General features: G+C 42.8%; 6 protein-coding genes across 6 annotated transcripts; 1 reads left to right on the top strand and 5 right to left on the bottom strand.

The window, feature by feature from the left end:
- Positions 1 to 61: 61 nt before the first annotated feature.
- EDB82DRAFT_200280 (uncharacterized protein) lies at positions 62 to 1420 on the bottom strand. Its single transcript, XM_065607200.1, has 2 exons — positions 486 to 1420; positions 62 to 426 (listed from the first exon to the last, which is right to left on the bottom strand). The coding sequence occupies exons 1-2, from the start codon at positions 1154 to 1156 to the stop codon at positions 228 to 230; spliced, it is 870 nt and encodes a 289-aa protein (XP_065463694.1). The 5' UTR covers positions 1157 to 1420; the 3' UTR covers positions 62 to 227.
- EDB82DRAFT_476549 (uncharacterized protein) lies at positions 1377 to 1991 on the top strand (the record flags this gene model as incomplete). The annotated part of the gene is made up of 2 exons (XM_065608066.1): positions 1377 to 1393; positions 1481 to 1991. 2 exons carry the CDS (start codon positions 1377 to 1379, stop codon positions 1989 to 1991), a joined length of 528 nt encoding a protein of 175 aa, XP_065463693.1.
- A 231-nt stretch (positions 1992 to 2222) lies between these two features.
- EDB82DRAFT_200639 (uncharacterized protein) lies at positions 2223 to 3352 on the bottom strand. Its single transcript, XM_065607201.1, has 3 exons — positions 3009 to 3352; positions 2623 to 2939; positions 2223 to 2570 (listed from the first exon to the last, which is right to left on the bottom strand). Exons 1-3 carry the CDS (start codon positions 3219 to 3221, stop codon positions 2561 to 2563), a joined length of 540 nt encoding a protein of 179 aa, XP_065463692.1. The 5' UTR covers positions 3222 to 3352; the 3' UTR covers positions 2223 to 2560.
- A 3855-nt stretch (positions 3353 to 7207) lies between these two features.
- On the bottom strand, positions 7208 to 8804 carry EDB82DRAFT_502526 (hemolysin-III family protein). The gene is made up of 3 exons (XM_065608682.1): positions 8183 to 8804; positions 7862 to 8093; positions 7208 to 7758 (listed from the first exon to the last, which is right to left on the bottom strand). The coding sequence occupies exons 1-3, from the start codon at positions 8753 to 8755 to the stop codon at positions 7646 to 7648; spliced, it is 918 nt and encodes a 305-aa protein (XP_065463691.1). The 5' UTR covers positions 8756 to 8804; the 3' UTR covers positions 7208 to 7645.
- Positions 8805 to 9260: 456 nt separating this feature from the next.
- On the bottom strand, positions 9261 to 12503 carry EDB82DRAFT_476547 (uncharacterized protein; the record flags this gene model as incomplete). Its single annotated transcript, XM_065608065.1, has 4 exons — positions 9261 to 9328; positions 9427 to 9491; positions 9674 to 12241; positions 12298 to 12503. 4 exons carry the CDS (start codon positions 12501 to 12503, stop codon positions 9261 to 9263), a joined length of 2907 nt encoding a protein of 968 aa, XP_065463690.1.
- A 7198-nt stretch (positions 12504 to 19701) lies between these two features.
- On the bottom strand, positions 19702 to 21485 carry EDB82DRAFT_546256 (cytochrome P450 oxidoreductase; the record flags this gene model as incomplete). Its single annotated transcript, XM_065609460.1, has 7 exons — positions 19702 to 19852; positions 19907 to 20024; positions 20079 to 20286; positions 20346 to 20777; positions 20882 to 21051; positions 21133 to 21228; positions 21290 to 21485. The coding sequence occupies 7 exons, from the start codon at positions 21483 to 21485 to the stop codon at positions 19702 to 19704; spliced, it is 1371 nt and encodes a 456-aa protein (XP_065463689.1).
- Positions 21486 to 21970: the final 485 nt, after the last annotated feature.

The raw sequence follows: 21970 nt of genomic DNA, 5'->3' as shown, positions 1-21970 counted from the left end.
ATCAGTACCTCTGCAGGACATGTGGTTTTACAATGCATGTACCTAAATCAAGTTTCAAATGGGTAAGGAACCAGCTGCGCTTATGGCAAATCAATTGTGATGGCATCTATAACTGGCCTATTTGTGTTTCCATGGATTTCAAGTTCAAAATGTACATGGCGGCTTCCCAAGGGCAAGAAAGAAAGAGTGCAGCATTATGGTCTTGTGACATCGGTCATAGCCTGACCTTAATTGTTATACCTCAGTCGTTTGGGCGCGGCAATAACAGTCGAAGCCAGCCGAAAGGCAAATACGACAAGACCGCATAAAAGAAGAGTGCGGGCTAGACTAAAGATCGTCTCCAGCAATGTATATGAGGAACGGGCATCGATGATCGTAGACATGGGAGGCGGGACGACGTAAGCTGCCGCTTTGATGGCAATCGATCTGGACGAAACCGCATTAGATTCCCTTCGTGAATGAACAAGCGTAACTAGGCGACTTACAGGAGAGCACGAGACAGCAGCCAGCGCAAACCTTGCTTGTAAAACCACCAAGTGCCTAATGACAGCATAAGGGCTAGAAAGATGGAGGGAGGTGCAGCATCTAGCAACGGCCGGACGGCGGCTGTCACACCAACAATCTCTCTCACAAACCCTTTGGTCTTCTGGAACATGGGGAGATGGCGCATAGTCAGATGACAATACGGTAGCACAAGGCTAGCGAGAATGAGAATGCATGAGACGATCTTCTCGGCTACGTAGCGGGCCCGCTCCGCCTTTTTCTCGCTCTGTATAAGAATCTCACGGTATTTAGTCATAAGGTCCTCGTGTAAGGAAGCCCTTGTTTCACTGGGGCTGGTTGAACTCTCATCGTTCTTATCACTGCTAAATCTGTTAGTTTCCATCTTTGGATTCCCTACGAAGAGGATGCTGTTTGGGTCGAAGAGGGTCTTGTAGCAGGACTTTGTAGACCTTAAGTATTCGAAAGTGATTGGATGGCAAATGAAAGACTTCGGCACGTAGTTGCCTACGGCCAGCAGATGAGGGTCGTTTGTCCTCTTCAGTCTCCCGGCCATGCCAGGGATGAGGGAGGGGGGAGGATTCGGTCGCATGTGAATGCTACCTAAGTTGGGTTTAACTGGCTGTAGCTCCAATGGTGAATGTACGTACTGCATCACGCCGGCAAAGCAGAAGGTACTATTTAAACCTATCAGGGTGCTGTATGAAGCAGTCCAAATTAAAAGAGGAGACAGTACAGTACGAAGTTTGACGAAAAGAGCCTGTTCTTACTTGTTGTGGCGACTGCGCTCGTCCGTAACTATTGATTGTCCGGATACTCAAAGTCATGTACCATGAACATGGCATCGAACTTGGCGAAGGAAGCCTAATCCCTACATGTACTATGTGCAAAGGTAAGCTTGAGAAACAAAAAAAAAAAGAATATAGTTTATAAAAATTCGCATTATCTAGGGCTAACAGTAAATACATAAAGATCACAGTCCTTCCTCAGCATTGATCGCAAAATTGATCTTACCCTTTTGCGATGGCTTTCAGCTCTTTATAGCCTGGTTGACAAGCTTATCGCTGGGCATTACTATACTGGGCCTATGTCAGATAAACACCCTGAGTGGCATTGCCTGTGTAGCGGCGGTTGTACTGACCAGTGCTGCTATTGTCACCATCGTCACAGCTGCGAGCACCGCCATGCACCAGGTCACCATCCTGCAGCCGGTGGGCCGATTGGAGAGAGTGAATCTGGTGATAGGCTGGTCACCGTTATTCCTCCTCGGCGTCGTCATACAAGAGCTTGCTATCGGCATGTTACTGTGGCACACTGGTAACTGCTCGAATGAGTGGGTTATGTTCTTGGCTTCAGACCTGGCGGTTTTGGTAACAGTGATCATGGTATCGTTATGGGTTCGGCGACAAATTGGAGAATTGATTGGCCTGGCTCGCCTGAGCAAGAAAGAAGGCAGTAGCGCGAACTTTTACTACCCGCTACTAGAATAATCAGGCTGTCACTTCAAGAGTATTCAGCGTTGAAGGTGCGTTGAAGGTGTGTTAAAAGAGTGTTGATATAACTGGCGATCCTCTGCGCTGCTGCGACTGTATTCAACGCTTGCAAGGCACGGAAGGATCGTACCTTGAACACATTACTCTAACGTCATCTTATATTGTTGTATCATAGGTATGCTACGAGATACCATCTCAAAATTGTTGCGCAACTTATAGTACTGGGCTACCTACTCCATTCATTATTAAAATTCAAGTCGTCTCTAGCATCTTGTCGATTGAACTAAGGAGTTTCTGGGCGGTCAACCGCCATGTGCTATTAGGGATCCTGGCAGTCTGTAGAAGCAAGTCGGCCCGATCTCGACTATTGCTACTATGCGGCGGAGTTACTACCGCTTGTGAGGCCTCCGGATGTTCCGCGGTCAAATGACAAGTTTCAATCTGTGATTCGTCTCCCAGGCCCATGAGGTCTTCCATAAAACTCATCCTTTGCTCTCCCGGGCCTTCCTGGAGCCATTCGTCAACATAAGAATGGCTCGGAAGAGTTCCCCCCGCTCCGGGCTGGTCTATGATATCCTGGACTGAGTTGAGCATCGGATGCAAAACTGATGGTTCGTGTTCGTCAGACATTTTGGCATTGACTATAGCTGGCGTCGAGAGCGCACTGTCCTGTGACAGGACAGTGTCTGGCAACAACGTGGGTGCAACAGAAGCCGATAAAATCACCTCTGAAGCAGCGCTCGATGACTGACACGACCCCTGGACCTCCTCGATCCGAACACCTTCGGGGCTACCGTTCTGTTCCTTGTTTCCACTCTCGCTGCCAGAGTCCTCTGAAAAGGATGAATGTGCTGTCCTCCGGCAGGAGCTGCGCGTTCTCCTTCGACTTTTGAGGGACGAGGACGGCTCTATGGGTGTTGAGCGACCGTCTAGGTAATTCGCGAGCTACATCCCATCAGCATCGTATTCACACGTTAGACAGTGGCGCTCGGTCTAGGAGCGATGCCCTCGTACGATCTCATTGAGGTTTGGGATGCTTTTCCCTTTCGGTATATGGGCTGCGATCCTATACTCGTGATGGGTTGGTTCCTCGTACAGTGCCAGAGATAGCACATTGCCTTTCTTGCCCAACAATTGGGTCTTGCGCAAGACGCTTGGGCCGCTCTTTCGGGCCTTTGCCTTCTGCTTTGCATCATGTTGATGTTTCATTTTTCCTGTAAGGCCCATCACTCAGTGGAAACTGGATATTCGTCCCGCGAGTCGACAAGGGAACCTCCAAGACACAATATGAGTTGCACCTGGGAGCCATTTCGAGCCAATTGGACCAGAGGCGACATGAGCAGTGTATGAGCGTTAAGAACTCAAAGCGTTCGTGCTTGGCAATAAAACGGCAGTTTCTGGACTGTCGAGCGAATTATTGGTAAGCGAGGATCGAAAAGAGTAAAGAGTCAAGGGGCGCGTGGGTGGAAACTGGACAGTGGTGTATCAAGATGACGTCAGAGGATGTGGTCATGGCGTCATCATGGATTTCGACGTTCCAATCCAACCTACCGCCTTCTATTTTGTCTTTCTCATCCTTGACTTCTATTTCTGCCCCAGCTCCCTCTTTCATTCTTCTTGAACTTATTGCCTTTGTCTCCCTTCACTTTCTGACATGCTATGAAGTTCCTACGGGGTCGCAGCCGCACGAGGCGCGTACTGAATCTGTCACTGTTGATGGTTATGTCTTCGCTGGCGTATCGCCCTACAGACAGGCCCGTTGTATAATGGTATCTTGCGATTGGAACAAGAATGTCCTCCGCGTCGAGATGTCCTCCGCGTCGAGATGTCCTCCGCGTCGAGATCTGGCCCCATGCCATGTGGCCTCTGTATTCCCGCCAGCGAAAGTGTGCTTGTTATCAACATTCTTGTAGTATACTGCTGGTGCCTGAGTTGACCTGCTGTTTTCAACTCTACTGTTCATTCCGACAGTGGTAATCATCATCAAGTATTCAGCATTCGTGTCACAAAACTACTCTACGCCGAGGGCTACCTGTTCAAGTTGTGGTCGACTGACAGGAATAAACTCTACCTGCGTAAGACAGTTGCCGGCTTGTCCCTGTTCGATGGTCGCACCTGGTAGCGATAAACAGACAAGAACGGCAGACATCCTCGCAGTCGCTGTTGTCAGTCTCCTCGAGGTCAGCCTCAAGACAGAACCCACCAGTGGTTCACGGTAGCGCTTCTATTACCCCCCTATGCAAAGGCCGGTAGTTGCACGTTTGGCGGAGAGCAGATGTAGCGCCGTAAAGGATATTGCGCCAGCCCAAATCGTCCGGTAGTACCTATGGTATTGTGTATCAATGGCTGATAGCTGCAATAACGCCATCCTTGTAGAAGGAGCTCAGGGAAGTCGATAGTGGGTAGACTGTGAGTGTGTCGGATGAAAAACCAGATTCACAAGCGTACCGTCGTGGTTCTTGGTGACGTCGCTATCGATAGATAACTAATAAGAGCGACCGATATCCCCCCTTCCTCGACTAAGGTTTGTTCTGGATGTGGAAACGTAACGCTATAAGCCTGTCCCGTATATACCCGTAATCCGGTTTTCAAGGGTAGCGGCGCTTGTCCGGGATACACGGGGTCAGAGCCCAGATGCCTTTCAATGTTGGTCCGGACTGTACGGTACTCGGTACATCTAGCTCTCCTTCCTTCCCGCCTTACAAGGCCGGTGTGGGTTCGTAATCTAGTCGCCGACCGTTGAAAAGAACAGACTATTCTCGGATAGTCAATAATGAGACTACCGTAACATATCAAAGATAGAATTGATGACCATTGGATTCAGTTCATATGTAAGCACGACGAGTAAAAATCGAGTCTTCGGCTATCCGTGCCTTAGAAAAGTTCATGTTGATAGGTCACTATGCTAGCCATTCATCCACTTCAACACAGTCTTCTACTAAGTCAGATGAGAGATGCCTCAGTAGGGCATTGTGCCAGGATCGAACCCTTCGACGTACTCTCCGGTCCCATCTTGTTGGGTGTCTTGTGCGTGGTCCTCGGGGAGTTGATTCAGCTTACGAATTGTGTCAGAGGAGTTCTCCTCATCTTTGTAGAATAGAGAAGTGAAACAGCCTGGGGACAAAATCTGTGCGAAACATACTCGAGTATTCGTCGCAGCAGCTCAGATATCCTGAAGACCCGTCAGCGCCTCTGGTAAATGATCGTCGCATGGTCTGTTGGGTATGCTGGACGGTATGATGATGATGGAAACTCACGTATCTAGCTTTGACGAAATTGCATCGGCCGTTTCCTGGAGCTGTTCTTCGCCACCTTTGGGGTAAGATAACTCCGAAGGCATTGTGCTAAACCGTCAGACGCGAATAGTGGTGATATGTATATCTGTACGGCTACTCACATGAATTCGTCAAAGCCAACGTCATCGATCTCATCTCCGGGGGCCTCATGAACCCGGGAGGCTAAGAGACCAATGCCAGGCGTATCAGGATGCATGGTATTGTTTGTTTGCAGGCCTGGTCTGTTTTGCTGTCGCTTCGCCGGCGGCTGTTGCGGCCTCAATCGTGGCTGTTGCTGCGGGTGTTGATGTCGAGGCTGATGTTGGGGTTGCGTTTGTCGCTGTCCTGCGTACGCCAGCTTCCGCTTTTGGATCCCAGAGCCCACAGGACGGCTCGATGCCGTACCGCCGTTAGTCATCACGCCACTCACCATGTGAGCGTTGTTCATCATGCCGTTACTTGACGCAAAAATGTTCTCGTACGCTGTGCCGTCATCCAGGACACGGATTTAGAATAGTGTAGATAATTGAATGTTTGACAGTCGCCTGGGAGGTGGATGACTTTGCTCGTTTGAGGCTTTCATTTCCTTCTATACAGCACTATGAATATACAACCTGAGAGCCGATCAGTACGGTAGTTCTTTCAAATGCTCTCTTAGTCGTCTAGTCTCAATCTGGCTCTTCCAGGTGTAGGTAGTCCGCCAGCGCCCGGCCCAGAAATGGCCGTTTTTGCGCGCTGTTCTGTCACCTGGGCCATTTCTGAACCATGCAAGCGTGGCTCTAGTAATATGCACAGGTAGAGTGGGAGGGGGTGTGTGTGTAAGAGTGAGTAGCTTGGCTATGGGAGATAATCCCAGCACGGGCGTATGGATTCTGGCGTTATTATGTTTTCTTTCTCTGGTTTCTATTGTAGCTAATGTAAAGGATGGAAAGAATTAAATACGAAGAGGCTCTTATCATGGCATGCTAAAGATTCCGAGGCTATCTCCACTCTCTCAATGTCTACTTACACGAGATAAAAAAACAACGAGGAATCCAGAGCCTTCATTTTTGGAACCGTCAATATGATCATTCGCAGACCGAATCGACAAAGGCATAATGCTTCAGCTCAAGTGCAGAGTAGTAGAGTAAGCCACCCCACACACGCACATGCAGCAGAACCATCGCAACCGACTGTGCCAACATTGCTTAAATGGCCAAGCGAAAGTATTTCTCGGCCAAGACGAGACATTCCATTGACAGCGTGAGATTCCTGGCGGGAGAGAAACGCCCTTTCGCTGACGATGACTTTTTGCTATAGTATTAATCAAACGCTTGCTGAACACTTTTCCGAGTATGTGGCTTTTGGGGTATCCAAGTTGACGGCGTTCGTCCAATGCTAACTTAATGTAATGCATAGGTTACAGGAATTGAATGATACGTAAAGCCACCCAACGAGATCTTGTTCGAGGTTCTAACTAACCGCCACTCTTTTTAGCATACGAGGCCAACTTAAAAAGTGAGCGGAGATCATCCCGTAATGTTTTCACAAGATCAACTAATCAGGGGTCCCTTGTTTAGAAACAAAGAGGAAATCAAGGAGATTCGGGACGTAGCCCAATGCTGGACTGAGACGTTTCCTGCTGCTCAGCCATCCGACAGCATAGGCACCCCGTCCCACAAATCACAAGAGTGAAGAAATGGAATTGATGCGATTGCTGAATGGTGAAAGTCGGGTAATGTAGTCTTTGGATCACAAAGTTCATAAAGGGCAATGGGCGATAGTGCTTTGCATATTACTTCATTTTTGCTGTGTCGGTTTATACCCGACTTTGGCTTTTACCTCGAGTTGATGTAGGCAGGATATAGACTCGTACTGTGCCTTGACAAAAGGCGGTCGGATAAAGTGTCCTGCTAAGGGCAGGAAGTCGGGATTTATTTAATTAACACTCATTGAACACAAGATGCTGTACTGTAGAACCTGCCATCACTGTTCTGCGTTTTATTTACGACTTTTATGTTCGCTACGTCACCATCGTTTGAACGCGCTAGCGACCTCTTATGGCCATGAGGAACATGGGACCAATAGAGTGCGCGTCGGTGCTTTGCTGAGCTGATTTCCACGCACGATATCTAAGATGGCGACAAGCTTTCAGCTCTTCTGTGGTCCGAGCAAACATGCTCTCTAGTCCCACCACGCTTCAGATCACCGCCCTGCTCAACTTACGCAATTTGTCGATGACTTGCCCTGTTAGCCGTTCTCCGTGCATAGAATTGGCTGAGTCTGTTCCACCGCCAGTAACGTAAGAGATGGTCCTTTCGAAATGCATGCGGGACTCGTGGAGAAGTGAGCGTCTTCGGCTCAAGCATAAATGATATACACCGTAATCTACGTAACTCAACGTGAAGAGCAGATAAGGTTCGTGTGGGCATAGTCCAAAGCATCCAGATACCCTATCAGTTGGACAACAGCCGCAAACACCACTAGGATATGGAAGATCGAGTGGGAACCTCATAGGTCGAAACAGCCAGGATATCGCCTTTCAGGAAACCTAGTCTTGAGACCCGCTTGTGTTAAACTCGCCTTCCTCTCTTGTCTGCAGAACTGGGAAACTTACCGCATAGAGGAAAGTCCCGGACACGAGGCACGCAGCCTTTACCAGGGCATAGGGAAGTACCTTCTTTATCGTTTGCGCCATGCCGAAGACACTGATTCCATGGATCAATGGCGCAACACCAGACATGCCAGCCGCCACGAATGACAATGCTCTCAGGAGGCGATACTTTGGGCCTTGAAGCTTGGGGTTCAATGTGACGATCACGGTGATGATACCAAAGACTCCAACCTGTTGTCCGAGAAAGGAATATTGTTAACATGAGTATTATCTGGTGTGGCACGGGGATAATAAAAGTATGCGCATCGAGACCAACTGACCATACACCAGTGTACATATCGTAGCCAGGCTTCACACCAGAAGATGACGTATATTCCCAATACGTGATCACCTGATATAAGTATAACTATACCCAGCATGTCCAGTTGCAGGCATAGATGCTCCACGCGTTGGGAGTGGTTCATCAAAGTGTGGTACGTTGTTGACAATGATAAGCATGCGAAAGCCGCCAACATGAAGATGAATAAGGCAGTTGAGTCGGCGCTGGTGAGCTTTGGGTATTCACTGGCAAGATAATGCTCCATATGCCACCCGCCGAGCATGAATAAAACGGCTGGGATGAGGTGGGAGTAGATGTTCACCGACTCGTTGTGTATGTACGAAAGACTGCCGGCCGAAGCAAGAGTGGAACCCGAGATAGGCATATAACTGTGAAGTATCCATGGATTGGATTGCAGCTGAAACCATACCGGCATTTGATGGAGCGAGCAAAGATCTGGGCGTGCTACCTCACCAACGCCAAATGATGTCGCGCCAACGGATTCAATCTCTTGCCTTTTCTGCGCCTCGAATGATTTCGAGGGCGAAACTCGGAAACGGGGACGGGGTGACATTTGCTGGTTTTAGGTGGTGAAAACGCAAAGCAAAGGCCGGACCTTGAAACGCAAGGTGTGATCCTGCACTACTCGGTGGGTCGAATAGAAGGCAAAGCTACAGAGCTGAGACCAACAGTATGGACACAGTAGATAGATATCCCTTTTTGACAGCTTATACGCATAATGAAAAAGCGCATTGCGACTTCACTGCAAATTGTTATCAAATTCATGGTACAGTAGATAAGCCTTTGATGCTGACTCTCCAGGTGGATGTTACAGTACAGTACGGCTTAGAGACTCAAGAACATGATCTCAAAAAACTTCATGGCCTCGATAAGTAACCAAGATGCCAGACCAACTGTTCAACCGAACAAATTCGGATGAACAACCGATTTCGACCTTTCCTGTAACAAAAAGAAGCGTAGGAAGGGCTAGGCCAAACCTTTCATACAATCTTTAAATACAATACTGAGCCACTAATAAGATTCTGCTCCGATTCACAAATGCAAATTAAACTTTAGATTTAAGCCATGTTTTGGACTGCTTGAGGTGGACTAATGCCAGATCCAAAGGTGTAACTCAACGACGCTTCTGGGAGCGTGACAGTATCTTCAGCAACGGGGCTGAGCATGAAAAATGGCCCAGATGCAAAAGGTGTTGTATGCATATGCTTCAAAGCGGATGCTTACTTACTCCTGGCTCCGGACCGGGAACAAGCTGTTGCTTGATCTTATACAACGATTGCGTATGACCCCTGTAGACACCAATAAATCAATACGAAAGACTTTGGATGTGTATTGTACTAAGATAACTAACAGTCGTGTAAATTCACACAAACTTTCGGATAATCTGTCCAATAATTCTATAAACCACATGGTGAAGAACTTTCTAAACGACTTTCTGGGAACAATTATCTCCAGTTAAAGTTTCACATACGTAAACTCCGAAAAATCTGGTGGTTTGCCACGACAAACCACACGCCCGCGGTCGTCTAATCCGGCACCCAGATTGGACATAGAGATAGAACTTGAAACTTTTCTGCATTGATTAATTTCGTCATCGCTGACACCGATTGTGTCTTGGGGGATCCAAATGGTAGGCCTTCTGACAGTGAGAGCGTAGTGCTTGAATGCCTCCTTAATAAGTAGTTTATTGTGTTCTTCAGGTACATCTCTCAAGGTCGTGGGAAAGTTTTCATTCATCGAACCAATAATTTGATCAAGAGAGCTGATTTTCATTCCAGTCGCTTCGTTCATGTTTGTTGTATCCCCCAAGAACCTTTGTTGGAGTTGGGAAACACTTTTAACCTGCTTTTTCTGGGAGACCATTGTTACATTTTGCATTCCCAAGTCTACTGGTAAGAATCGAAAGAGGGGTGCAAATCTCCAATTCAAAAATGTTTGAAAAAGAACTGTAGCCACTAAAACCAAAACCATAATTACTGCATGTGCCGAACAAACAGCATTTCCGTTCTCATCTTTCACGAGGAAGAAAAGCCCAGTGAGACATAGTTCCATTACATATACACCAGTGAAAGTTTGATTAAGAGCGCGAGGATAAAGAACTCCTCCAGTGTCGTGATCAGTTTGGTAAAAGTTCAAGATTGTATATCGTTGTGAAAGCCACATAAGGCCGAAGGTGAGGACAGCGAAGACGGAGATGAGTGGGGATATTATACAATAGATTAGTGCGATGCATGCGAAATTCGTGTAAACGGGAAAGGTGGAACCCCATTTTACCGAACGTGGTCCCATCTTTCGAATCCACTTGTCTCGGGCGGTAACGTCAAATAATGGACCAAGAATGTAATGTGAAACCAAACTGCTCATCTGGAGAAGCGTCGCGGAACTTGTAGAGAAGGACTGAAGCACCATATAAGAGAAGAAGTAATTTGATGACTTAGGAAGATTTCGAGCAAGGATCTTGACCACTTCGCTAGCTTCCTCCATATCCTGGACGTTCGACACTAATTCTTTGATCGAAGCCGTGAAAAAAGAGGCAATGGAGACGACTAAGAACACTTGTATGAACAAGAAGGCAAAATAGAAGGTCTGGACGAATTCTTCCTTCGAAGAGTAGGTCTTGACACCTTTGAAGTCCGCCAAATACTGTAAAAGCACTGGTAGAAGGACTAAGAGGGTTGCCAAGGCCATGGTTGGTAATAGACCGGCAATCACTGAGGTAATTTGCCTGAGTACTTCGGCGTTATCTATAAAGGAAAATAAGTCGTAGGTTTGAACAAGTTGGTCTACCTGACTCAGGGCGCCCGTCCAAGCCACTGGAACCGACCAGAACGACAGCGTCATGATCAAGACACCATAAGTCATTATCGTACGAACCCAAGTGGATTTGTAAGACAACGCTAAGTTAGGCCAAATTATCTCGTCGGGAGAGAATCCAATGCTTTTGGGTGTCATGTGTTCTGGAAGGTGATGGATCTCGCTCTGGCAAGCCATGTGTGCCGCGATTTGAGTGTTAAATTGAATAAATGCTGAGTTCGCAGGTAGGAGGTCGTCGGAAAGCTGCTGATGTTCCTCAATCCTCCCGTTAAGCTCGTCTAACTCTTTTCGACACCAACTTATAGTATCCACCTTTTTGGAGAAAGGTACAATGCAGGACAACCAATCTAATCCCACAATTGGGAGTCTGTGGGTGGGTCGGTCGCGCTTACCAAGGAACATATGCCACAATCCACTACTGTTGTACTTCTCGCAATCAGTGGTCCAGAACCCCCGACTGTCCTCATTGCTCCTTTCCTGTATCCTGATGTTTTCTGAAACGATGTGAGGGGTTGCTCTGCTTTTGCTCCGGCGCCCTTGTTCAGCATAATGTGTGTTTTTGATCAAGATTGTCTCGGCAACTTCCAGTTGCTGGACAATTTTATTTCGCTTATCAATCATTTGGAGAAGCAGCGTCAAATCTTTGTTTATCCATATGTTTTTTACACCCCCTGGAAAATGGTTGAAGAGACTTCGCAAATCCCTGTCATTACAAATTTGGGTAGGAACGGAATCGACAAGGATAGTTGCTGTTGAAGGTCTCATTCGTTGGTCAGCACTCGTGAGATATGTTTGCCGTACTTTAATATATGCCTTCATCTCATAAAAGAGCAACGCGCAAACCCATGCGACAGTAGCAACGGACATCACAAGATGAGCCCAGTACCGTTGGCTATTACTCGATCGAATATTGCCCCAGGCAAGAGTATCTAGACCAGTAACCTGTGAGTTGTTGACACCACTTTTAGCAAATCGATCGGCATCAAGATGATGTCCTCGTCCATTGACATAGTTCAACGGTATCAACACAGGTATTACAAGCGCCGACAATGGGGTGAACAGAAAGATTAAGGTTCTCAAGTAGCGAAGGAAGAAGTACGCATCTAGACCACATTTTTTTGCAATGTCTAGATCCTTTCTATTCCATGACTGTTTGATAGAGGCGAAGAAACCCACAGGTTCCAAGTCCACCTGCTTTGGGCGAATTTGTTGTTTTATTCTCATCCTATTCCCTCGATAATTAGCTTCCGAGAACATGACACTGTACCTGGATAGCCTCACGAGATGCGACGTAGTTTATTTCTTAACAATAGGAAGAGTACGAGCTGCAACATGAAAATAATGAAACCACTGCTCAGTGCTGCGAGGAAGCTTGAAACACCAATTCCTTTATTATGTTGAGCACCGCCTGGTTCCCTGGTGGCATCACCTCTTGCGAAAGAATGGTTATTGAGAGCGTCACTTCCAATTTCGATTATTGGGTTCATCTTCTTGTATGTAGCTGGAGCATTCTCCGCACTCTGGCATGAGGTAGGAACCAGCTGGAGTGAGACATGAGGACGAGGACGTGAACTGCCATATATAACTTACATTGTGTCACTTGTTGACCATATGCAACTGTACCCGACTTAAGGATCTCTTTTCGTCCTTTAAATTGTCTTGCACTAGGCCCTTAGCTTAAACTGAGATTTTGGAAACTTATTATGGAGGGTTGTCGTTTTAGGCTCATAGGGTAATATCGCAATGTACTTGAGAAGAGGTCCAATAGCATCCGGCCCAGTGGATGTGTACATGTCTTGACTTATTGTGGTCTCATATGACTGTATGGAGCATGAGAATGCCGTACAGTGAGTGGTTACTGTAACGAGTTCAGTGTCAATAGCCTATCAGTGTTAAATGATAGACACATACCACAAAAGGTTTAGCTAAGACAAGACATGAACCCGCCGTTTTGTAAAGAGGTTCTGGTCGTATTAGTATTTTCCTTTGCCGCCGTGTTTTGAACTAGGTACAAACTATTCACGAGGCCTTAACAGACTAGAAATGAAGTTGCCGATGATGCCACGTAATTAACAGAAGGTGGGCCATAATCACCTCCGCAACCATACAATTACCTACTGAGGGATCGTCAATCACCGCGCACCCCACCCGCTCACCGGTGCTGAAGATCTGGTCGATTGATTTCGTCGACTGCCTTAGTAAGCTCTTAAAACTGATCCGCGGATAGGGCCGTCGATAGGGGTTTAAGATTGTCAAGGTAGGGTGTGCCTTGCCAGCGTCTAATTGTAGGAACTATTCCACCATCAATAATTAACCTACCCGGTTTGGTAATCCCGAAACCGATTGACAGGGGTACAGACGACTACATGGACTGGCTCTACGACCAAGCAGAAGATAAGTTTTGGAAAGCTGGCTTCCGTAGTGCGGTCAGCATCGTAAAAGTCGACTGTCTCCTTTTGAGGCACATTTATTGAGATCGATACATTGAACACTACATTAACCAAAGTGTCAAGGCTGCCGTCGTCCGTTCAAGGTATCAAGATGACTGACAAACTGTGATTCTATATTACGCATCAGGAATGTATTTTGTTTTATAAACTCCAATAGTATGTCTAATAATCTACTGATGTAAATATTGATCTATTCCACTATAGCACTTATTCAATACACTCGTCAATAGCGAACCCAGCGTAACGGGAATAGCCTCTGGCATTCGCTACATGTTTCCTCACACATGCTTACAGGGACACTAAGAAGCCTTTGTCGAACAATCCAGACATTTCCGGCCCAGGCTTCTTGATGACGTCTTCTAGCTCCACAAAAGATTACTCGATCGGGTTGAAGGAGGCAGGTAAACGAACTCCGCCACAGCCTCAGCACACATCGGCTCGCATATCGTTATGATGTGAAAATGCATCATCCATGGCGAGCACAAGTCCCGGCAACTTCTGCTCGATACGATCTTTGCATGGAGCGATCTTTGCATAGAGCGGTATGGGAGCATTATCATCGCTTCATTCGATAGTACGTTGGGCGGCGAGCCTATCGAATATGGCATCTCGTTTCTAGAGTGTAACATTTTTCCGACGTCCAACGTGGTTCGGGGCGTATTTAGCGATTTAAAGAGTCGATACCTGGCTTTAGGATCATGTACGGTTCAAAGGTCGCAGACAATGGTGTAGGCTATTTAGAAGTTGTTGCACCAAGCTGAATAATGGCCTACATTTGTAGTGGATGGAAGTTGAAACCCGTTACAGTCAGCCGTGATAAGCAGCAATAATTGAAAGCAATATAAGGCCTGAGAATTTTGAGTGCTAATTCTCATTTATTATTCCACAATGTGCAGTGCGGAAGCTTAGCCACGATTTAATCTGGCTTGGGAACTTTTGTCGGAAAACTAGGGCGGCCTCTGATTTCGTTCGGGACTGCATACTTGTTCGCTCTACAGTGTTATGAGAATGGATAATCAACTCAATCCCGGTGTATTGTCGTCCTTCTTTCGATTAATTATGCGGCCAGAATTGTAAGAAACATCCGAAAGTGGTAGCGTGTCCAAAACTGGCAACGTGTCCAAAAGTGGCAGCGTGTCCGAAAGTGGCAGCGTGTCCAAAAGTGGCAGTGTCTAGGAACAACCATAGAAACCGAATGCTTGTAGTGGCTGTAAGAAGGATAGCACGGATGATCCTGTGGTCCACCAGCCAATACTATCCAGTCTTAGGTGGGAAAGAATTGATTGCAAGTCGTTGTACTGTGTTATTCCACGCATGTATCTTATTCTTGCGCTAACATTTACTGCCAGCAGAAAAAGAAAGCAAGGATACGGGCAGCGCCAGGCATGAACTGTGGGTCACACAGTGGCAATAAACCCAGACCATTTCCTTACCCGGAATCCGCAATTTCCTAAAGCAAACCCGCAAATGTATAAATTCCTAAAAGCAAATAAATTAAAAAACCTATATAAAGAAATAAAAATAGAATTAAAATTTATTAGAAAAAGAATAAAAAAATACTATAATGCTAAGAAGGTTAAAGGATTAACCTTTAAAGAGGGAAAGATAGTTTACCTAGCTATAAAAAACATTATAATAAAACAACCCTCTTATAAATTAGATTATAAATATATTAGACTATATAAAATTATAAAGAAAATTTTAGAAAATAACTATAAACTAGACCTACTACTAAAAGTTAGGCTCTATTTAATCTTTTATATTTCCTTACTTAAATTAATAGTTAATATAATATAAGTTAAAGTAGGCAATAAACCAGAAGAAATTAAAGGACTAAAGGTCTATAAAGCAGAAGTAATTAAAGATATAAAGAAAATTAATAAATAAATAATATACTTAATTAAATAGAAAAACTACTTAGAGAATAAGAATATATAGGAATTACTGGAAAACCTTATTAATGCCTAATAATTCCTAAAGAACTTTTACTAGTCTCGCTAAAAAATAAAGAATTAAAATTAAAATTACCTAGTCCTAAGGACTCTTAATTTAAATTCTTAGTATTTAAAGAATATAACTCCTTAAAAACCGCTTCCTTATAATAGCTTAATTCTTTAGCTAATTTATCTTTACTATTTAAACCTTAAATACTATAATAAAGTTTAAAGGTATAATATTCCTTTACCTTATTTTTTATCTTTTAAATATAAGATAAATAACTAGCTGCAATAGCAATATAAGCTTATAATAAAGCTAATTCCTTATAAAGTTTTAAAAGATCCTTACTAGCCTTTTTCTTATTATCCTCTAACTTCTTTTCCTAGGAAATTAATTTTAATATTAAATAAGTTAATAAAATAAGAAAAAACTATAAACAAAACACTAATAATCTTATATAAAGAAGCTATCTAAGTATTATTATACAAGTAACTATAATAAATATACTTACTATAATATAAAGAGTCTACTATTATAAGATAATCCTTTTAATATTTAAAATAATAAGAATAAGGTATATCTGCGAGTTTATATAATAATTTAATAGCCTTAGTAAGAAGTTTATACTCTTTAGTCTTATAGTTAATATACTTTATAATATAACTAGATATTTTATTAGGAATATATAATAAGAATATTTATAAGTCTAAGTTAAGACTTATTAGTTTTAAGATAAGGATAAATAGTTAAATGCAGATCTTAAGGATAAGACTTAATAGAGAGGAGAGATTATATTATAACCCTAGCGGTTATATTATATATACCCTATAAATTTTATATAACTTAACCTATTTAATTATAAACTTACTTCCTAAGTTTATTAAATTAATTATAAGTAGATTATATTTATATAGAATTACTATGCTCTAAGAGTACTTATAATCTAGGATTACTATAATCCCTAGGCCTAAGTAATCCCTTAAGGATCTCTTAAGTATATATATATTTACTTAGTATTAATTAATATACTTAGCTTAATAGCTATTAATAAAATATTTTTACTTAAATATACCTTACCTGCTCTATTTACTATTAAGAGATATAACACTTTGCTATACTTAGTATTATAATGCCCTATATATCTGCTAATATAAACCTAGTATAGACTAGTTTATCCCTTGGGAATTACAACTATTATATATAAGTAATAAAATATCTAATTAAATATTCTATTTTTTAACTATAAGTATTTTTTAATATTAAGAAATACTTAGTATTGAGAGGCTAGAGTAAATAGGATATATAAGGAGGTATATAAAGTATAATAATCTTATAGTCTTAATAATATCTCTTAAATTTAAAAAAAGTAATAATATTTATAATTATTAAGGATTAAGAGATAATAAAAACTAATTAATTACTTTACTATTAATTAATTAAAGTATTTTAATTACTTAAAACCTAGCTTATTATTTATTTATTTATTTTAGCTTATTATAATAACTTAATTACTAGGGAGATTATTTTTTTAATATTAATCTATAAGATAATATTAGCTTAAATTAATAATAAATAATAGGATTAACTAACCTTTAGTATTAATCGCTAGAATTATAGTAATCTATTTATAGTTTCTAGGCTATATTAACTTTAGTCTTTTTTACCTTTTTAAGCCTATAATTACTATTCTAGATTAAATAATATCTATTATAAAGCTAGTATTATTAAAACTCTAGCTATTACTTTATTAAATATTATATTTTTTAATTATATTTTATATAAACTAAAATTAGCTATAAATAATAATTAGACTTTTATATTTAACTTATTTATAAATATATTTTTAATAGATATATATTTCTTATTTTAATTATTACTTAATAAGATTATAAGCTTAATACTTATTAATAGGTAATATATTATAGTTAATATATAAAGAATTAGTTATTTTTTCTATAAAATATAACTTTAAAGGAAATCCCTATAAATCTAAATTAAAAATAAATTAAAATATTATTTACTCTTTTAAATTAAATAATTTCTAAGAATTTAAGATAAAACTATAATATAATTAAATAATATTATAATAGTATTATAGAGTATAGTAATTAACCTTATAAATAATAATAGTATATTAAGTGCTTAATTCTAGATTATTTTAAAGAGCCTAAAGGGCAAGGAGAATTCCAGCTTTATTTAAGGATTATAATATATCTATTAGTTAAGAATTATTTAATTAGATAAAGATATTAAAAGGTAAGGGATTTCTTAGATACTTGCTTATTAAATACATTATATTAAGATTCTAGTGCCTTAATATTAAGTTAATTTTATATTATATTAACTTACTATAAAGATGCTAGCAAAGTTATAATAGTTAAAAGAGAGATTTCCCTACTGCAATGCCTAAGAAAACTTTTCTTAATATATATTCTTTATCTATTAAAATACTCTAATATCTATTAGCTATAGCTTATAAATTAAATTCTACTGCTACGGTATATAACTTTCTTCTTAATCCACAAATGCTCTATATTATATTCTCCCTACTTACCCCCAATAACATCATGCCAAGTCAACACTAAGTCGTCGAGCCTACTCTACTTGCTAAGCCGAGAGTGTCGACAGTGGGCAGAAGAATACTATTAAATCAACTCTACACTCTGGCAATAATCAGCCCTGCTAGGATTAAAGTGGGTCAATAAAATCAAATCTACTAGAGTTGATTTTAGACTGTAGGACTAGGAGGATGGTCAAGGTGTTCTAGTGCCGCCGATTTCCTTGACTGATTATTTTTGACTCGGAGCAACTCTATCCCGCGTATGATTATATATGGTCATACGCGTAAGACTGTATAGTATAGGTATATGGGCAATATATGAGTAACATATGTTTTAAATAAACTATACGCATATGGTTAGAAAACCTAGGCAATAGTCTCCATTTAAGTTGACTCTATCCTTGTCAACAGCACATTCTATGCAGCATCGACTGCAATATACATTCATTATCTACACCTGAATACATATAGTAGTTAACTGACATCTAGACCCCTGTAGGAAGTATCACATTGAGAGAAAAACCTCATGCTTAATAGGAAGGTCATTTGTGGAGATTTAACCCCTTTCCTTTCAGCCTTAAACGTATTTGAAATGTAGGATCAGAGACTTCACCGCGGCTGGCGGATAGCTCGCTTCACAACCTACGACGAAGTCCAAATGCCCATTTGTTACAGATTTCATACCGAAGGAGAGCGAACATACCGTGTTTCTTGTAGCCGTGCCTTGACAAGAATGACTGCTGCTTCCAAAACATTCACAGCGTGCGTTCACAGTGCTCGCATCTTCGTATAATCATAGAAGAAGCTTTGCAGGTCAAAGTCCACCTGATCAGAGCGATCCTTCCGTCTCTGAACATAGGATAACTAATGTTACACTTTAGCATTCTGTTGGGCAGAAGGCCAGCATTGTGTAGGATCTAATACAGTCAGGAATATAAAAGAACTGGCTCCTGCTAACCTTCTTAACATAGCCAGTGCACTTAACCACCCTCATACTGTATAATATTGCCTTCTGCTTTTACTACATCTTATCTAGTATGGTAGAGCACATATAAGTTCATACTAATACTGTTTTTCAGTTATGTCCTTTATTTCATTTGATCGAAGCACACCCCATCAGCCAATTGATTGTTGACTAACACCTGCTTGGGCATGCTTCCGCCAGACGGAAGGAGACTGCAGGTTAAAGACCAAGTTTCATCAGATTAACTTGACGATGAAGTACCAGAGGAAGACTTCTGAAGCACAGTAATTTGGGTATGCAGCCTTGCTGTATGTTTCACCATGTTGAGTGACTCAATAATGCCGCTTTTTACTTGTCTATCTCGATCGCATATAATGCCCTAGCACACCCCTTAATCATTTAGAACCTTCCCGGTCCCAGAGCTATCTTGCCTAATCAAATTCTAGTTAGTACAGCCTATCACTTTGTACTTAATATTATAGATATATAGGTCTAAAGCCTATGCCATGTACCTACCAGCTCTCAACATAACATCGATGTTTGTATAAATCTACATCCTATCACCTCTGTTATTATATTACGAAACCGCACCCTCTGTGTAAGGCTGGAATGACTGGGAATCTGTTACTTTATAAGACACTATATTTCAACGTTAATATGCGCTTTAGAACCAACAATCGGTTGTAATGAATTATAACATACATTCAGCTATGAAAAATAAAGCTTACACTTGCTAATATCTTATATAACAATAAATAGTATAAGCCTATCACTTATAACTCAACTCTATCATTGACGTAACAAAGGATGTTCTTCTGTTTAACTAGAAAGACATTATCGCATACCAGTTTCTGCTCAGGATGTACCATGTTCAAGTCAAAGTGGCACACCAACTGAGGAACCAAAACTGATATCTCAAGAATACTGATATTCTTTCCGATAAAAGTGCGCGAGCCGTGGCCAAAAGGCATTCAGGACCGCTCCATTCGCTTGAGCTGCTCAGGATCGCTGTCGATCCAGCGCTCCGGCCTGAAGACTTGTGCGTCAGGCCCGTAGACGTTGGGGTCGATGTGTGTCACCCAGGGGTTCACGCCCGCTGCGGTCCAAAATGAGGGCGGTCAGTGCTTTGTAATACTTCTATGGTTTCAACTCGATCTTACCCCTTCAGGGAGATAGTGTCCCGCGATCGTTGCGCCACCTTTAGGGACAATGCGAGCCATGGATATCCCGGCTGGCGAGTGCAGTCTGATTGCCTCCTTGATCACGGCTTGAAGGTATGGCATCGCCTGCGTTTCTTTGAACGGCAAGGGTCTAGGCTCTTCCTGCTCCCCCATCTTGGCATCTATTTCTTCCCGTAACTACGCAATGGTCAGTCCCTTTCCAATATCACAGATCAAAGCTTAGAAAGGCTAAATACCTGGCATAAGGCCTGAGGGTTCCTGATAAGGAACCAAAAAATGGCAGTGAGGCTTATAGCAGTGGTATCACTGCCGGCGATGAGGTTCATTGCGCAGGAATCTAATACCTCGTCCATGCTGAAAGACTCTGGGGATTCTTCGCGCCTCGCCAGGATCTTAGCGAGGAAATCGTCACTCGGTGCTGGCTTCCGGTCAATATCCTCCAACAACACTTGTCGCTTCTTAACCTGCACTTCCGAAAAGTTGATCATGGCGTTAAGCCCGTTGCCACCAAGTCCAAAATTTGAAAAGAACTGTTGAATGCTGAACATAAGAGGATGAAGCTCATAGTACACCCCGACCAGGCTAATGTATGCTTGGGCACCATTCAACGTCGCGAAGGCGCCAATCTCGTCGACACCGTTGTTCAAAAAGCCGATACGTTTACCGCACTAGCAGCGTCAGAAATAACACCACGTCAGCAGAGTTGCATACGTACAGTGATGGAAGTGATGACATCAAAGGTGAAATACTGAATTCAGTGATGAAGGTCTACGGCGGTCCGCTCCTGCGCAATCTCATGGAGGCGCTCCTTGAGGAAGTCTGCACACTCCATCGTGGCGAGTTCATAATGGATCAGATTAGACATGGAGTACATGGAAGCAAGTTGACGTCGGCGCTGTGCGTGTCTCTGTGGGATGTGATCTACGAAAAAGTTGGCGTGACCTGATACTCCGAAAGCAGAGTACCATAAAGACTACAGCGATGTAAGCAACCGTAATGTTAGGGCCAAACGGGTGGGGTCACGTGCCTTTGTAAATCGCGTTCCGTGGCCGTAGATCGGTTTAATAGCTTCGGCGTCACTGATACTGTATTCATTTGGTGCGACCTGCACTAGAGGGCCTTTGTGTTATGAGCAAGGTTTTATATCTTGCGCGGTAGTGCTAGAATCTGTTGTCTTGACCATGTTGCTTGTGGAGATTAATCATTTCCAGATGGCACTGTCGCGTCCATATACGACTTAGGTACCATAAGCTAGAGAACTTGGTCAAGAAGGGGCCGGGGATGTTTCGCTTTGTCAACGTGTATGCTTGCATCAGAGTACAAACGACGACGATGGCAACTGCAGTTGCGGCTAGGAGCAACATGTATGAAAGCATGGTGATGATGTGAAAGTATGTCAGTATCTGCTCTGTCTCTCTGTCTTTGTGCGATGACACTTGGGATTGCAGCATTGTTTATTGCTCATTAGGTGCAAGTTCAACGTCATGATCGGCCCAGTGTGCGACCGAAGTCACGGCTGGTATACACCGCAACTCCTCGGAGATATAAAGGCCCCGATGATGTTGGCACTGGAACGCGAAGTGCCGACCATTTTGGGTGTCGGGCATTTAACATGTCCTGAGTGTCCGCTGTGTCCCTGTGTCTTGCAGCGGGAACTCGTCGATCCTGCCTACTTCTAGTGACCAGTTGGCCTGTTGTCCGAAATTAACAGGTTTGGGAAAGTGGAAATGAAATTGTTTCATCCAACAAGGACGCCCAACTCCTCGAGTACGTGGATAGCCGAGACAAGAATAGCAGCTCCATAGCGCCAATGACCGAGTTCTCGTTTCAGCTTATAGCTTATATTACCTGGGGTAATAAC

Source organism: Fusarium venenatum (assembly GCF_020744135.1).
Source record: "Fusarium venenatum strain MPI-CAGE-CH-0201 chromosome Unknown EDB82scaffold_3, whole genome shotgun sequence".
Lineage (NCBI taxonomy): Eukaryota > Fungi > Ascomycota > Sordariomycetes > Hypocreales > Nectriaceae > Fusarium > Fusarium venenatum.
This window is presented reverse-complemented; position numbering and strand designations above follow the sequence as displayed.